General features: G+C 41.7%; 1 protein-coding gene across 1 annotated transcript in view; it reads right to left on the bottom strand.

The window, feature by feature from the left end:
* Window positions 1–9713: 9713 nt before the first annotated feature.
* Syde2 (synapse defective Rho GTPase homolog 2) overlaps window positions 9714–18364 on the bottom strand; it is a 35005-nt gene continuing 26354 nt past the window's right edge. Inside the window, exons 5-7 of the mRNA XM_059266392.1 lie at window positions 17271–17452; window positions 16324–16555; window positions 9714–11752 (exon numbers count right to left, since the gene is read on the bottom strand). Of these exons, the coding sequence (XP_059122375.1) occupies window positions 11265–11752; window positions 16324–16555; window positions 17271–17452 (902 nt within the window). The 3' untranslated portion in view covers window positions 9714–11264. The remainder of the gene's footprint in view (window positions 11753–16323; window positions 16556–17270; window positions 17453–18364) is intronic.

The following is an 18364-nucleotide window of genomic DNA, read 5'->3' as shown; positions in this document are numbered from 1 at the left end:
ATTTAATAAAAGAATATTGTACTTTACATGTGTGAGTGTTGGTCTGCATGCAAGCATGTGTATCATATGTATGCCTGGTGCCTGAGAAGGCCAGAAGGGGACATGAACCCCCAGGAACAGGAGTTATGGATGGCTGTGAGCTGCCATGTGAGAACTGGAAATCAAACCTGAGTCTCCTGCAAGAACAGTAAGGCCCTCTAGGACATGGAGCCATCTTGCCATCCCTTAAAAGTGTTATTTTTTAATACTTGAATATTTTTCTCATGCCTTTGGTGACTTGAGAAATCTTTACAGATTCTAAGGTTTCCTTCTAGCAATCTGAGATTTTTCTGCTTTATATTCAGGTTTATGACTCATTTTGAGTTAACTGTTACATATGGATGGGCAGCTCTCCTCTTTTATTTTGTACATAAGTATCCAGCTGTTACAGCGTTGTTTGTTGAATAGGTCATCCTAATCTGGATTGCCGTCGCTGTCCACATCAGTCTGCTCCTGAATTTATGGTGCTGATATAAGTAATAGACCACCTTAACTACTACCACATCATGTCAACTTAAAGTCAGCTAGTGCTGGCCTTCCAATTATGCTCTTTCAATTGCTTTGGTCAGTTTGGGCCTTCGTGTGTAGATTTAATATATTAAAATAAATTGTATGAAGTCAAAATCATATATAACTCAATAACTGGCATGGGCAGTTGAGATAGCTAATAAAGAAGCCACGGGATCTCACAGCTAAATGAATCAAGAAAAACTGCATTTTCCTGTCACTTCCTTGGGAATAGTCTTGGAAGAGACTTGTTTCATTTTGTGGATTTTTTTTTTATTTTAATAAAAATAAAGTGTAGCTGAGCATGGTAGGGGTTGTTTGCAATCCCAGCACCCAGGAGGCAAAGACAGAATTGACCTAAGTTTGAGTTCAGCCTGGTTTACACAATGAGACTCTGTCTCAACTATCTATGTGTTATTTCTTAGTTCAGAAAAGGCACACACACACACACACACACACACACACACACACACACACACACCATTAATACCCTAGGATTTTCATCAGAAAAGAGGCCATGTTCCTCTAGGTGAGAAGTCAGTGAAGGACAAGTGGAAGAGGAGGACAAGGAGGAGGCGGGAGGAGGAGGAGGAGGAGGAGGAGGAGCAGGAGGAGCAGGAGGAGCAGGAGGAGCAGGAGGAGGAGGTAAAATCTCTTGGCATGAGAAGCAAAGCATTGACTATGTGAACTATTGGAGCTCAAGGCAGCTAGACCGGGCTCATGGCTACCCGTGCATCAGAACAGAAATATCCGTCAGGAGAGGAGATAATTAGCTGGGTGCCTCAGAGCAGCAACTGCTGGTGAGTGTTGGAAAACCGTTGTTGGTTTTGGCTGATAACACAGTTCATCATTTCTGGTTTCTGCTCATCTTGCAGAGGCTTCCCACATTTGGTCAGTCTAGGAGGAAGCAATAGTAGCAGTATGAGGCGACAGCTTCCTGCACTTTTCCTGTTTCCTCACAAGGGAGGAAATACTAAATCTCAAGGCAGGAAAGGATGGCCTCCCACTTTGGCTCCCTCATTTACAGCACCCCAAGTCAAAGGATGACTCACCTGAGTGAATGTCAGGTGTCCTCCACACTGTCCCCCAACCAGCCTTCAGCACACTGTGTGTGGTTTGGGGTTTTTTTGTCTTTGTTTTTTAAGACCAGGGTGGCCTCAAACTCACAGAGCTCCACTTGCCTCTGCCTCCTGAGTTCTGGGATTAAAGGCATGCTGCTGTAAAGCATTTGTACACTGTGTGAACATGTGTTGCTGTGATCTTTGGAATAAAAAGCTGAATGACCAATAGCTAGGCAGGAGGGGATAGGTGGGATTTCTGGGGAGAGAGAGGAAGAGGAGGAGAAATCTAGGCTCTGGGTTTCGACAGCAGACTTGCAGCAAGTTGGATGTGCCATACATACCAAGAAGAGGTGACTGAGCCATGTGGCAGAATATAGAATAAATAAATAAATATATATATATATGTTAATTAAGTTATAAGAGCTAATTGGGAAAAAGCCTAAGCTAAGGCCAAGCTTTAATACTTAATAATAAGTCTCTGGGTCATTATTTGTGAGCTGGTAGCCCAAAGAAAAATCCAACTACAGTGTGCACCACCACTGCCAATGTGCGTATTTTTTTAGGATTTGCATATATATATATATATATATATATATATATATATATATATATATATATATATATGCATACAGTACACTCAGAGGCCATAAAGTCATCATTGTGTCCTCTGGAGCTCGAGTTATAGGAGATTCTCAGCCATCCTATGTAATTGCTAAAATCTGAACTCGGTCCTCTGAAAGAGCAGCAACCACTGAGCCATCTCTCCAGCCCTGGAAGAGGGATTTGTTTGTTTGTTTATAGAGCCAACTGGCTTTTGCACTAAGCCTCCCAGTGAACAGGCAAGAGCAACCAAACCACAGAATTATGAAGGTCATCTGGGCAGGGATTTGCAACACAAGCTATAGCTCCCCTCTATCATCTGTTTCCATTTGTGCATCCCTCACACCTATGTCTTAGTTCTAACCTTAGGAGGGAGAATAGGTTTGTCATGTGTGGGAGCCTAAATTACTCAGGGTCAGAGAATCTGAGCTTGCTTTGGCCAGCAGGGCTGTGTAAGGAGATGATTTGGCCACTGGTGTGTTTACCAGGTGTTTGGAAGGGTCTACACTTGGCTGTATGGTGTGCTTTGATCTTACAAAGGGGAAGTCTTTTGCCTCTCCCCTTGGCATATTATAAAAAGCCCTTTTGAATAAATAAAGGGGATGTTGGGTATTGATCCAGGCCCTCCCAAAGCTATCCTGTGTCTCTTTCTCCTTGTCATCTAGATCTATCTTCCTATCTAATATTTTCTTGTTCCTTTCTCCTCCACCTAAGAACCCTTCAAAAGGCAGGAGCAGGTCAGAACAGAACTCCCACAGGCTCTGACAATTATGGGTCTCCCACCACCTTCTGTTAAAGCAGATGTAACTCAGGGGAAAATTTGCTGGGACACAAAGTGTTAAATACTGAAAGGGAGAATGTGGTGCAGGCAGCAACACTTGAAGAATTCCTGTGCAGACATCCAGCCAGCAAGGACTGGGCTTCAGATGTTTCTATCAGCACCCTACAGAGGTTCTGAAGAATGAGCCATGCTGGGGACGCAACACTGGACAGGCTGCAGAAAGACTCTCTGGAGTCTCCCATTAGGAGACCTTCACCTCTGCATTGCCACCTCAAGATGAGACTGGGTAAATGTTTATGTGGACAAGGTGCATTGAAGCTTAAACAGCCTGGTAGCCATGTGCCCAACTGCAGAGCAGCTTTGACTTTTATGTCCCTCTTTTTGTGATAGAAAGGAGGCAGGATTGAGGCCATAATATTCCCTCAATTGCAGTGTGTATTCAGCTCAAGATGTATATCACCATACATTTAACAAGTCATGAATTTATTTTTATGTGTAGGAAAAATTATGCTTGTTGACAAGTGATACTGGTTTTCTACTCATGGAACGATAAGGTTTACCCCAAATTTTACTTTTAAGGGATGTTTTTTAATTTTAAAATTACATGTTTATATGTATGTATTGTGTACCATAATGTGTGTGGTACAAGCTGGAGGAGTCAGTTCTCTCCTTCTACCATATGTGTCCCAAGGATTGAACTCAAGTTGCCCAGCTTGGAACCAAGTGACTTTCCCTGCTGCCTCAGTCAGTGTTCTAATGCAGTGAAGAGACCCCAGGACCACAGCAACTCTCATAAAGTTTAAATTTAATTGGAGCTGACTTACAGTTCAGAGGTTTAGTCCATTATCGTCATTGCAGGAAGCATGGTGGTACACGGGCAGACATGGCGCTGGAAAAGTAGCTGAGAGTTCTACAGCAGGATCAGCAGGCAGCAGGAAGAGAGGGAGCCATTGGGGCTGGCTTGAGCTTCTGAAACCTTAAAGCCTACCCTCAGTGACACGCTGACTCCAACAAAACCAAATCTCCTAAAAGTTCTACTCTCTTTGGGCCTATGAGGGCCATTTTCATTTAAACCACCACATCTACTGAACCATCTTGCTGGGACTTAAAAAGATTCCTCAAAGAAATAAGTATATCATAGAAGAGAGTGGTGGTGCACGACTTTAATCCCAGCGCTTAGGAGGCAGAGGCAGGTGGATCTCTGTGAGTTCAAGGCCAGCCTGGTCTACATAGTGAGTTCCAGGACACCCAAAGCTACATAATGAAATCCTGTCCCCCCAAAAAAAAAAAAAAAAAAAACAAAAATTAAGATAGATAAGGATAGAAACATGATCAAATAGTCATATAAAATGTTCCTTTTTATGCATGAGTTTTACATGTATATATGTATGTATGTGTACGCAGTACATGCCTGCAAAGGCCAGAAAATGGCCAGATCCTCTGGAACCGGAGTTACAGTTATGAGCCTCCATATGAGTGTCGGGAACCAAAACCCCATCTGCAAAAACAAGTGCTGTTAACCACTGAGCCATCTCTCCAGCCTAAAATGTGTATTCTTAGAGGTGGAAAAGAGTGTTCACTATACTGCATTCAGCTCTATATTTCAAAGTGTTTACACTAAAATCAGCTTCTCCATGCCCGTTTGCTTGGCTTTGATCGAACGTAGCACCCAGATCTGTTGTGTAGTTTCTTCCTCCAAATTGAACCATTGCTTATTGGAGGAATGAGGAAGACTTATCAGGAAGTCGGAAGTTTACAGGACTCAAGCTTGGACACCACAAGGCTAACAAGACCCCATCCTGAGGTTTGTAAGTAGAAAACAATTGCTGGAGGGAGGAGATTCTTCAAGGAACTGCCTGCAAGTCATCCAACGGTGCAGCTTCCTGAGCCGTTACCAAGGCAGGGGTGGGCTTTCTGAGGAGGCAGCTGCCTCTGAGTCACGCATGCTCCTGTATGCACGTAAGACTCGTCAAGTTGCTTGTTGATCAAACCACACTCGTTGGAATCAGTTTTGTTTTGTTGTGGGTGCTACCTGGAGTGAAGAGACGTTTGTTCATGTCTCCCCAGGAAAAGTCAGACAAGATCAAATGCAGATTCATAACCTTGGACGGCCACAGTCTATGTGCTGCCATGCCTTACCTGCCAGTCTAGACAAGCAGTTTTCACTTACCTAACCATTCAAACTCGCTCCTCGGTTGGAGTGAGTTCGACATGGCCACAGGGGGAAGAGGTTAGGCAAGAATGGACAACAAGTTGGCAACCTATGTCTTGCTTCTTGAGCAAAGGTCAAGAACAAAGGGTTGTTGTTCGTTATGTGGAGCTGGGGAAGTACACAAGTGACAGGTTGCTCTGGTAATGTCACAAAAACACGCTGGATGTGGAAGGGGGTTCCCTTGCTTGACTTAACATGAACTACACATTTCTACAGTTGGAATTTTAACTTCTCCATGGAACTTTATTTTGATGAGTGGAATTTCCACAGACCAAGATTTCACTACACCCAGGTCTCCATTAGGCAAAACCACATACACACAAAGACTTGAAAATGTACTGAGAGGCCTTAACAAGCAAGGATGAGGACAATCCAAGCCAGGGGCTTAAACACTGAACAAGGAATAAACTGTCAAACACAGTGTCTGGCCCCTGTATGGTTTCTCTGCTACTCTAGTAAGGAAGCATTCTACTTATAAGTTTACAAAATTACCTCCTTTTAATAAAGTAGAAATTAGAATTTTGCATTTCTAGAAAATAAAATCTATACAAACTCAAATGAGTTAATCCAACATCAAAAGGGGTATCTCTTACTCACCGTTTGTGTAAAGAAAGATCCATTTAAATAAAATCTTCCTTAGAGACCTGTCTTGTGGTAAGATACACCTTTCCACTCACAAGTCATTTAATCATTCTCACTCTGCAACAAATACTACCAAAACCTAGCAACTAACTTCTGTAAGTGACTAATTCCCCACGTCCATTTTCATTCCAAGATTCCCAAAGATATGTCATTAGACAAAAAGAAAGATGCATAATGTATCATCAAGGAGCATCATCTACCTGTGTCTGTGCGTCCATGTGTCATGTGTGTGCTAATGCCCATGGAGGCCAAAAGAGGGCATCAGATCTCCTGGTGCTGGAGTTACAGGCCACTCAGAGCCAGGTGCAAAGCAACAAGTGTTCTTGACCACTGTGCCATCTTTCAGCCCCAAGAAGTGAATTTTCTTAAGTCACATATGCATCTTATAGCCCTTAGTTTTAGTCGTTCCTTAATAAAAAGACAACCACTCTAAAAGTATCTTTTGCAGTCATTCACTTTTTAATAAATAGCTGATTATCTTCTAAGTTATTGCCCTTCTAGGCATACGGCAATGAACTAGACATACAAGATTTTTGTTGCCATGGGAACACTGTTTACATTCGAAAGGCAGAGACAGATAACAAGATAACTTCAGATAAACACTTTGATGGAAATAAGCCAGTGCCAATAGGTGTGACACAGCTTATAATCTTCTACTTTTTTAACCTATTTATTGTGCATGTGTGTAATACTATGCATTTATGGAAGTTGGAAGCAGTTCTCTCCTTCTGCCACATGATTTCTGGTAGTCACACTCAGGTCCTTAGGATTAGCAGCAAGTGCCCTTTCCTGCTGAGCCATCTCCAGCCTGCTGCAGTTTGAATGAAAATGCCCCGCCCCCAGTTTGAATAATTGGTCCCCAGTTGATGTTGTTTGGGAATGTTTATGGGGTGTGGCTTTGATGAAGGAAGTGTGTCACGGGGGGCGGGCTTTGAGGTTTAAAAGCTACGCACCATTCCCACTTTGCTCTCTGCCTCCTGCAGAGATGGTTCAAGATGGTGAGCTCTCACCTTTCAATTCCAACTACCACGTCTGCCACTTTGTCATATTGGCTCTTAACCCTCTGGAATTGTAGGCCCAAACACACCCTTCCTTCTATAAGTTGTCTTGGTCATGGTGTCTTATCACAGCAAAAGTAACTAACACATAGCCTCTTTGAAGTGACATTTCATCAGACAGGAATGCCAAAAAGGAACTGCCTAAGTAACAAGTGAATATAAAGCTTCCCAAGCAAGTGACAGTTTGGGATCTATCACATTTGAATCTTCGATGGGTGGATGTAGGGGTAGGTGGACAAGACTAACATGGGTGCAACCGGGTAAGACAAACAGTAGTGAAGTGTTGTGGACATTCGTCAGTCTGGCCTGCTTAGCATTCAGATTCTTCCCTTGTAGACAGAAAGTTCACTACCATACGCTTTGGGCCACAGTGGTTCTAAATCTGTGAGTCACGGCCCCTTTGGGGGCCGAATGACCCTTTCACAGGGTTTGCCTATCAGATATCCTGAATACCAGATATTTACATTACAGTCCAACAGTAGCAAAATTACAGTTATGAAGTAGCAATGAAATAACTTTATGGTTGGGGGAGGGAGGTCACCACAGCGTGAGGAATGTATCAAAGGGTTGCAGCATTAGGAAGGTTGAGAACCACTGCTCTAGGGGAAGGATACAGCTAATTCCTAATTCCTGGGGACAGGAAACCAAACTGGTGCCTTTGTCAGGAAATCCACATCAGAAAACCTCCAGGGCAGTGCTGACCACAGCAGCAACATGGGGACTGACCTGCTTCCTCTTTTCAACCTTGATTTCTTAGCCTGCTGTTGTTTCTAATATATGGTTTGTTTGTTTTTTTAAATTGAAGCATAACTTATAAAAATCACAGGTAAGTGTGCAACTCGAGATACAACCACCTTTGAAACCAACAAGGCCAAGATGTAAGAGTGTGTCAACACTGCAGGAGAACCTGGCCTCTGACTCATGGCTTTAAAAGTTCCTTTTCTGCCTGAGTTAGCCGGTTAATTTTTGGCTAAGTCAGAGTGTAACCAAGAACTCCCACTTGCAGCAATCCACTGCCCATCAACTAGGAACCAAATGGATTTTTGTAAACTGGTCAGGAAATGGGGGTCAAAGGTCATTTCTCCTGTATTCAGGTGAATAGGAATCCAATTAGGATTTATGGGCATTTTTGAACAGGGTTTAACTAAATAATCCTGGCTGGTCTAAACTTGCAGTGATCTCTAGCCTTCGGGGAAGCTGTTAGTCTGAAGGGCGATTCAATTTTATCATTTCAAAGTACTTGAAAATTACGGTTTTAAATTATAAAATTATATGCTGGGCAGTGGTGGTGCACACCTTCAATCCCAGCACTCAGGAGGTAGAGGCAGGTGGATCTCTGTGAGTTTGAGGACAGCCTGGTCTACAAAGAGAGTTCCAGGATAGCCAGGGCTGTTAAACAGAGAAACTCTGCCTCAAAAAACCTAAATAAATAAATATAAAATTACTCTTTGATCAGGAAATGAATTCCAAACCCATTTTCTTTAGGGTCCCTAACATAAAACTACACATTCTGCCATTTTCCGTGGATGGCTAGTACATGAGATGTAGCATCCTTAGAGATGCGCAATGAAGCCTTTTGTTTCCAGAGTCTGGTGGTGACTGAGCATCTCCCTTGTTAACAGAACGTCATGAAGCATTTTGTTAATGGCTGCTACTAATACCATCTAATCTAAGGACCACTTTAAAAGGAAATCAGTTTGGGTTTTTGGTTTTTAGACAAGGTCTATATAACCTGGCAGTCCTGGAACTTGCTATGTAGTCCACACTGGCCACAAACTCAGAGAGATCCACCTGTTTCTGCCTCCTGAGTGCTGGGATTAAAGGTGTGTGCCATCATGCCTGGCCATTTGATTTTTTTTTTTTAATGGCAACTCCCTTCTATTGCTTGAGCTATACTCCCAAAGCCTACAGGCAGGTTCTTTTGGCTCCTACTTCAAAATCTATCCATAATTCTCTTTGTAAGGTAATAGTCTCGCTCGCACGCATGCACGCACGCACACACGCTACATGTATTACCGCTTCTTATCTGAATGACCATGTTTCCGTCTTAGCTTACCATACAACTGGAAAGACTATCACCTAATGTGAAATGCCTTCAATGTTCTAACCTAGTTTCAACAGGAGACTGCCCAATCAAAATGAAGGTCCCCAATGAAGGTCCATGAGACCTGGAGAGATTCCAAGTTTATCTCTGATGAACCCTGCTCATGCTCCAGCAGATGCAGGACCCCCAGGATCTCAAGCACTCAGAGACTGCCATAACTGTACAGATCCAGAGGCTGATGAATGTGGGTCTGAACACAATTCAGTGAGGACTTGCTCGGGGCAGTGATGGCTCAGTGAGTAAGGTGCTTACTCCCAAGCACAATGCCTGGTTTGATCCCTAAGACTTCCACACACATGCCATGTGAGGCGTCAGTCTCTCCCACCCAGACACACATACACACACACACACACACACACACACACAGAGTGTAATTTTTTTTAATGCTTATGTAAAAGCACCTAAATTTGGCAATTCTGGAAGCAGCAATGGCAAGGAAAAAGGCCTGTAGCTCTGACACGGATTTAAAGAAAAAATGTTTAACATAATCAAGGCAACAGGGACAGATCAAGAACTATTCTCGTTAAAAATAAAATAAGAATAGGCCTTGAAGTATTTCAGACTCCAGAAAATTCCAATTCCAATTCCAATTCCAGGCAGAAGCAGGAGTTCGAGGCCAGCCTGGGTCGACAGAGTTCCAGGGCAGCCAGGGCTACACAGAGAAATAAGAATATGAAAGTGATCCTTAAAATCAATTATAACAGCATGACACTGTTAAAATATTTTAATAAAAGTTACATTTCTGGAGCCACTTACTTGATTTATTTAGTGTACATGACACAAAAGGAAGAAAACAGATATTTTCCCTACAAAACATTTAAAACTACTTTGTTTACTCATGATATTACCCATTGCATAGTCTCTGGTATTTGTTACACAAAGTTTTAAAAAAATGAAAGTCTCATATAAAAATAGTTATTTTTCTTTATACTAGTGGCTTTCAAATTAAATATCTGGATGTTATGTGTATGACATAGAAGAGGTTGTTACATTAAATACTTTAAGATTTAGGAAAACATTAAGAAACCAGTTTCTACATAGCTGTCACACTTTAAACTTGGTAACTCAACTTTCATTCACACTCTTAAAATTACACATTCTGTAAAGTATAAAAGCTCTTTTTAAACACATTACAATTTAATTTTTAAAGGCTTTCTAAATTTACATTTTTCAAACGCCAGTGTGATTTCTGTAACAACTACCCCATAGATGTACTTAGCCAAAATAAGTTAATTTAAAAAAAAATTGTAACAGGTAGTATCCTGGCAAGAGGACTTCTTTAGAAACAAGGGCGGTTACGAAGTCAACATCTTAAGCGTACCACTACCAATAAATACTTGAAGCATGACAGAAGACAAAAACGCATAGGACAGGGGACGTTTCTGTCAGTCAGGAGCGCAGCCACTTGATCCCTAAGTAGCTGAAGGACAGCCTTGAGTGTGACTTTTCCCAGGGATACTGCGTCTATGGAGTAAAGTGGAAAGGCTATCATTTCTGCTCAAACATTTCTAGTGTGCTTTTTTACTCAAGTGGTTTTTATGTAACCTATCTTTTAACTTAATCTTTCCCTGAAGAACACATTTTTAAGCTAATAAATTTGGCCTCATGACATAGAGTTTTTAAAATACATGGAATTCTACAGTCAACCCTTTCCCTCATTGTAAACTATATATACAATGCACTTATAAATATATACATATTCTCAGAATCATAAAAATATTTAATTTCCATAAGCTTAATTACTGAATGTTAATACAAAATACATTACTATCTATATAATTTTACATTTATAAAAAGTTTTCTTATAGCAGCATTCGTATTGCAAATGAAATGTGACCAAATGACATTGCACAAGGACTCTGACTGCAAATCAGCCTGGCCAGCGGCAGTGTCCTCTGCAGGGGACATCTGTCCCCACAACAGAAGAGCAGTTCTCACAATGCACCGAAGACTTGAGGGGTAAGAACATCCCTGATCCTTCGAAACATCTCCAAGTTTCCTCCATGCAACCAGCAAGGTTTATTAAAATGTCCCCCAAAGTCCTAGTTACCTTTATGCCCCCAAACAGTTCATAACTAAAATAATCCTATTAATGAAGAGTGTTTATAATTGAATCACATGAATTATTAGGAATTAACTTAAGGTTTAAACATTTCAAAAAAAAAAAAAAAAAGGTCATGAGAGGAATAAGAAAGGAAACGGAGAGGCTTGACCTGAAACTTGATGACATCATCACAAATTAAACGCCCCCTCCCCCATCTCAAACACTCATATTCAGCTTGTTCTTGCTGAGCTCCCGTTCCAGATTGCCAATCAAAGTATCGATACTTTCTTGCAGATCTCTGAGGTTAGCTTTCTGATTCACCGTGGACTCAATCGTCTCCACTGTCAAGTACGTCTGAAATGTGCATGCTGCAGACACGGGGATTTGCTGCCCAGTCATGACTCCATCCACTTTGCTATAATCTCTATTTTCTCCATCTTCTAAGGGAACATCATCATAATCCAAATCTTTGAAACTGTCTTTCATATTTGAAAAATAGTTTTCCCCACAGCTGCTCCAGTCTCCTGCGTAGCGATTGCGGAGTGGACTATCTGACCTGGTCGGCCTTGGCCTCAGCACCCCTGAGGAATCCGTACTGTTCAGATTCAATACACACGGTCGCTCTTTCTTTCGCCTCAGATAATTCAGAGATGACTGCTCCAGGCACAGACTGTCTGTGGGTTCTTTGACAGTTAAACGTTGCACTAGAAATGAATACACATACTTTAGTAACCGTCACTGGCCTTAGAAAGACAGCACACAATGAAGCCATTTAATTATCAACTACGAACATGCGCTTGAGACATGCGTTCTATCGAAAGAAAGCATCCCATGGTAATTTTTCTACCACCAGATATAATTAAGATTAGGCATACAAGCTAGTAGAACGTCCAGTGGTACTACTTCATGCTAAATAAAAACACTCCCCAATAAAACTCCCAATGCTGATTAACTTTCTGTGCGAGTTAATTGTTATCTAGCTGTAATTCTAAGCCAGTAGCTTCTCTGACATTAAAGACTACAGCAAAAGCAGGCAAGGCAGGGTGCGTAGACGGCACGGAACAAGACGCTCCTTTTCTGCAAATATCTAGCCCAGGCGAAGGCGTCTACAGTGATCCTTCTGGCCCTGACCTCAGCGGGCTCTTTTGCAGTTAGCAGTGTGTCATCATTTACCAAGCAGCCCAAATCTCACTTTGATAAAATGCATGAATACTAGACTTGGCCATTGGTTACCTGAGTGATTATACAGCATTAGCTACTAATAGTCTTCAGGTTTTTTGCCTGGAAATAGCACAGATATTTTATTTTCCAATTCTGGTTAGAGATTTAACAACCTCAAATAACGTTCTTTATATTTAGACTGTTTTCATCTGAGATAAGCTGCATTCTGCCATCTTGCATTGTACATGCAGGAGACGACAGACACACGTGACTTCATACAGAACAAGACTTACATTGCTTACTTAGAACAAAGTATTTGTCTAAGGTTCTTCTGCATATAAAACAGACTGTGTAAAATGCTAGGACATAGTTATTAAAGATTATCCACATTACCTATCTCTTTCTGCGTGTTTATTCTGTTCTGCCTCTCCCTTATAGCTCCCTCACTAAGGTAAGGGGCATAAACCAGTGATAACATCGATTTTGCAACATAGAATGAAGCTTGGTTTACAAAAGGAAACAACTTAAAATGATACACATATCCTAGTCTTCCACTTAAAAGAATATTCCCAACATTTTGCAGAGATATTTTACATATTTCAACTTTTATTTTAGCAACTGTACATGGTATGTTTTTAACATTTCTATTGATTTCATTTTTAATGATTTACTTTGCGTATGAATGTTGTGCCTGCATGTATGTGTATGTGCAGATATATGCCTGGTACCAGTGGAGGATAGAAGAGGGCATCTGATCTGATCTCACTGCCTCCTCGCTTTCTTCCTGTACCCCCATGCTACTCCTGTTCCCACTCTTCTGCCAAGCAGTCAACAGCACACTGGAAATCTAGAGGAAAATCCACGTCTCTTCTGCTCAGCCAGGACTCTGCTGAAACCACTTTTACAGTTTCTTCGGAGAATACTCAAGAAACCAACGAAATCATTATTTTACATTAGACTACAAATTCCATTTCTGAAACATCGCTATGGCTGTCTTCTTAAACTACTGATACTGGGATGTTTTCCTATAAATTGGTAAGGAAAATGGCTAACCTTAACCCTGAAAGAGAAGTCTGGCTTTCCCCATGCTGACACCGACTGCCTGTTTTCAACAGAAAGTGAAGAGGCCGCCAATTAAGGGTGTTTAAAATGTAATAAATACTTCAAAGTGTAATAAATACTAAGAAACTTAATTTTTCCTTATATCTTAAACCAGTAGATTTTAGTTCACTATATTACTTTCATTTAGAAAATAGCATCTTTATTTAATAGAACTATATTAGGTGACTGTTAGTGCTGGGAACTAAGAACATGGGGTAGGTAAACATTATCTATGATCTTACAAATTTTATAACCTAGGAAGAAGCAGGAACCCTGCCCCAGACGTATTCATCATGGGGAACGTGGAAGAGCAACATACATCTACATCCCCACTCTGAAGGTAAAGGTGGACTCACAACAGCATCCAGGGTTCTTCTCAATCAAAAACCCATTTTTTTAAATGCCCCAAACACAAGACATATAAAAAAGACTGCCCTTTGAAAGTATAAATGTTTCTACCATTCCAGGACCCCTTGCTCAACCAACTGCAAAGCCACTGGCAGAGAGAGATGGGCAGGGTGTGCTGGAGGATGAGGGCAGGGTAGTGTTCCCTTCTGGGGCTAATACAACAGGACTTTATAAACAGAGATCTCAAAGCAAACTATCTTCTTGCCCCAAATAAGGGGGGAAAGATCAACAGTAACACAAAAAGCAAGGTGTGTGGGAAACAAAAACAGAAGAGGCTGAAGGCAACCCTTTAAGCCCTGAGCGGAGGAAATTCCCCAAAGAACAGTCAAGTTGTGCGCCCTTCCACTGAATGCATGGGATGGACGGCTCTGGCATTCTCTACCTCACGCCTCTGTTTTTCACAGGCCCAGTAACTGCACCTTATTTACATGATGTCCACCGTTCCTAAAATCCGTTAACAGGCAATTTAAAGGGGAAAACTATTGTTTCCCCTCATTCTCTGCCGGGTTCTGTCTTTTGTCTAGGGTACTTTCAGGGGAAATAACAGGGTATAGAAAAAGGTTATGATTACAACCCGCAACGAAAGTCTTTGGAATAAGGTGCTGAACATGAGACAGTTGTTTAAGTTATCACTGAAAGACAGTCAAAGGCTGGAGAGATGGGTTAGGGTCAGGAGCACTGGCTGCTCCTGCTGTGTACACAGGTTCAACTCCCAGCACCCACAGGACTGCTAACCACTGTAACTCCAGTTCCAGGGGATCTGACCCTTCTTCTGGTCTCCACAGAAATGCACACGCGATGCACAGACAGACACGCAAGCAAAACGCACAGACAAAATAAAATAAATTAATTCTAGATAAAATGTAGTCAATAACAAATCTATTTAAATTTATATATACATATATGTGTGTGTAGCACAGAGAAGTGGGGGGAGGGCTGAGAAGACAGCTCCATGAGTAAGAGAGCTTGTTGTACAAGGGTGGGAGACCTGAGCTGCTGTGGGATGGTCTGTATGTCAAATGTGTTGCTCTGATTGGTCAATAAATAAAACACTGATTGGCCAGTAGCCAGGCAGGAAGTATAGGCGGGACTAACAGAGAGGAGAATTGAGAGAACAGGAAGGCTGAGTCAGAGAGACACTGCCAGCTGCCACCATGACAAGCAGCATGTGAAGATGCCGGTAAGCCATGAGCCACATGGCAAGGTATAGATTTATAGAAATGGATTAATTTAAGATGTAAGAACTAGATAGCTAGAAGCCTGAGCCATTAGGCCAAACAGTTTGTAAATAATATAAGCATCTGTGTGTTTATTTTATAAGTGGGCTGTCGGACTGCCTGGGCTTGGTGGGTCCCAGAGAGAAAACTCTCCAGCTACGCTGAGCTCCATCCACAGGACCCACAAGCGGAAGGAGAGAAGCTGTCCTCTGACCTCAGATGCATGTTCATATCTCCACACATACACATACAAAATAAATCAATGAAATGTAAAAACCAAATTTTAATTTATTACGTGTATTTTTTCTGCGTGTATGTAATATGCACTCTGTGAATAACTGATGCCCACAGAGGTGAGAAGAGGCATCAGATTTCCTGGTGCTGGAGTCAGAGATGGCTGTGAGCTAGCATGTGGATGCTGGGAACTGAACCTGTGCTTCGGGTCCTCCAGAAGAATAACTAGCACTCTACCCACCGATTATCTCTTCAGTACCATGCAAACCAAAGTTTTAAAAACAAAATAGCAAAGACAATTGCCAGCAGGAGCTGAAGTAATTTAAAAATAACCCTCTGAGCCGGGCGGTGGTGGCGCACACCTTTAATCCCAGCACTCGGGAGGCAGAGCCAGGCGGATCTCTGAGTTCGAGGCCAGCCTGGGCTACCAAGTGAGTTCCAGGAAAGGCACAAAGCTACGCAGAGAAACCCTGTCTCGAAAAACCAAAAATAAATAAATAAATAAATAACCCTCTGTATAGTAATTCTGTCAGAAAGAATGGGCATGGGCTGGAGAGATGACTTGTGGTTAAGAGCACTTGCTGCTCTTCCAGAGGACCCACATCTGGTGCCTCACAATTGCCTGTTTAACTCCCGCTGCGAGGGACCCTTCTTCCGGCCTTCTCAGACTCCCACATACATGAGCACATCACATAAATAAAAATAAAATGAATCTTAAGACTACTAAAAGAAAGAATAGACTTAAAAAGAAAATGCATTTTGCTTCATAACAAATTAAAGGTGAGAAAATACATTAATAATTGAGTATTACGTGCTAAAAACTGTGCTGCACCTTAAGAATACCCTTGTACTTAATTTTCACACAAAGTCTATGAACTCAGCTTGCCGAGGTCAGAGCCCTGTATGTGGTCCAACCAGCATTCCAACCCAGGTCTAACTACACCCAAAATATGTACAATGGCTCAAATGTCTACCACATTATGAGCACATGCAAAATATAAACAGCAAATGCTACAGAGCAGGTGTCAACTCTTCAGTATCAAAAATGCAAAAATCTGGATTTTTCCCCCCCACCCCATTACATCCAGGCACTTTAATCATCAGCTAACCCGATATCCCATGGCTGCCAAAGAAATGTCCAGAGACTCCTTTACCTGGCCAGAGCTGGAGCAGGTAATGAAGAACTTCGATGTGTTTCTTAAAGTCCAAAGCACTTGCGAGTTCTTCAGAATCGGTGAAGACTCTGTTGTTGTGGGTCGAAGTCTCTTGCCTCTGGTTAAGCAACACTGGTCCAAAGCACACAGCCAAATTCTGGCAAGTCATCTTATTCACTTCATGGTACGAAGCCACCAATTTCAGATGATCCAACAACATCTTTAGGGTCGCCTAAATATGTCCAAACATAATTTAATCCACTGTAAATGGCTAGATGTCCACATAAAATATTAGTAATATATTCTAAATTCCATGGCCCCCTTAGGAACTCTCCTTCACCCTCTAAAGTGACAACAGCAGCTGCTGCTCATTTAAACACAGATGACACCCTCTGTAGGCACCAAGCATGCATGCAGTGCACATACATACATGGAGGCCCTTGTACAGACACATAAATCTTTTTTATATATAATGTTCCTTAGTTTTCATTTGCTAGAAATTTCCTTCACTTTCATTCTTTGTTTTTTGTTTTTGTAGCTCTGGCTTTCCTGGAACTCACTTGTTCTCCAGGCTGTCCTCACAGAGATCCAACTGCCTCGGCCTCTCAAGTGCTGGGATTCAAGGTGTGCACTACCACTGCCTGGCTAATAAAATAAATCTTTTTTTTCTTTTTTTTTAAATGATGGGAACAAAAATATATCTAAAAGCGAAGCTTCTGGATAAAATAAATCTTTAAAGCAGGACTTAGAAGGCACATTCATGCCTGGGCTAAAGTCATGCACAGAAAACATAAAACTGATTTCTAGATCTATTTAAGAAGTGTAGGCAGGGCCTAAACCCAAGTGCCACAAATGTCAGAGACCTAAAAGGCCATGTGTAGTGATGGAGCGTGAACAGTGACCTCGTGTGCTAGCTTTCAGGGAAAATGTCTACCAAGTACACTTACCTTCTCAACGTCCGGCAAGCAATTCAGTAGGCCAACGGCAAACTTGGAGTCACTGGACTCATTCTCACAACCATTTGATGACATTTTCAAGGGACTTTTCACCATTGCATCTAACACAGCCTCATACAGCTGCTTTGTTATCAGTGGAGAAGGAAGCTCTCTTAGATAGTCTTTGAGAACACCTGTAAAAGTAGACCAGAGACAACAGTGATGGTCTCCAAAGTGAAGTATGCACAACAAATGCTTTAAAAATGCAAACAGTATGGCAGTCAACTTCGGACTTTCTGAAAACAAGACAAACAACAACATAAAAAGTGTTGTCACCACACACTGACAATTTTTATTCATGTAAGTTTCCTTAGTAACTAACTTTGGAACATGCTAAAATACAGACATAATTCCCATAGCTTTAAGTCGTGATGAAAGATGTCCTTGATGTGTAAGCCCTACTGACTCTGCTCCCATGAGAAGATCCTGCATGTGCAAGAAGAAAGCAACATACTAATGTTAATTGTTAACCACTCAACTATCCAAATTTTGAACTTCTAAACCTTTAATGGATATTGAAAGGGTACCAAATGCCCAAAGCCTTTGTAAATCAGCAAGGGACATCAACATATCTCCTCTCTAAAGCTGCTGCACATGTATCTTAAACAGAGAGATCGCTAGTCTCCAATGCTACACTGTCATACAAAAGGAAAAAAGATCCTTCCTAACACCAAGCAAATTAAAACAAGAGACAAGGACAGAAGCCATTAGACTTGTCACTGTGAAAATTAAGAGAAACCTGAAGAATTACCTATAGTAAGTTTATTTTTAGAAGCATTTGTAATTCAGCAGCAAGGGAAGGAAGAACATGCTTCTTTGTCAGGCTAGGGCTTTCCCATCCAAGTGAGTCTTAGAGATATTGCTTGAAGTAGGGGGCACAAGAAGAAACTACAGTTCAGCAGGTAGGAAGAGTGTCTATGGGACATGGACGTTTGCTCCATACAAAACTTAGGAGGCTTAGGAAGACATGGCCAAAGACCTGGACCTGAGGATGTGCCACTTAAAAGTGACTGTGACTCAGGAGCTTTAAGGATCTGAAGTGCAAG

This window comes from Peromyscus eremicus, chromosome 6 (assembly GCF_949786415.1).
Source record: "Peromyscus eremicus chromosome 6, PerEre_H2_v1, whole genome shotgun sequence".
NCBI classification, from domain to species: domain Eukaryota; kingdom Metazoa; phylum Chordata; class Mammalia; order Rodentia; family Cricetidae; genus Peromyscus; species Peromyscus eremicus.
Note: the sequence above shows the minus strand (reverse complement) of the source record. Positions and strands in the feature narration are given on the sequence as shown.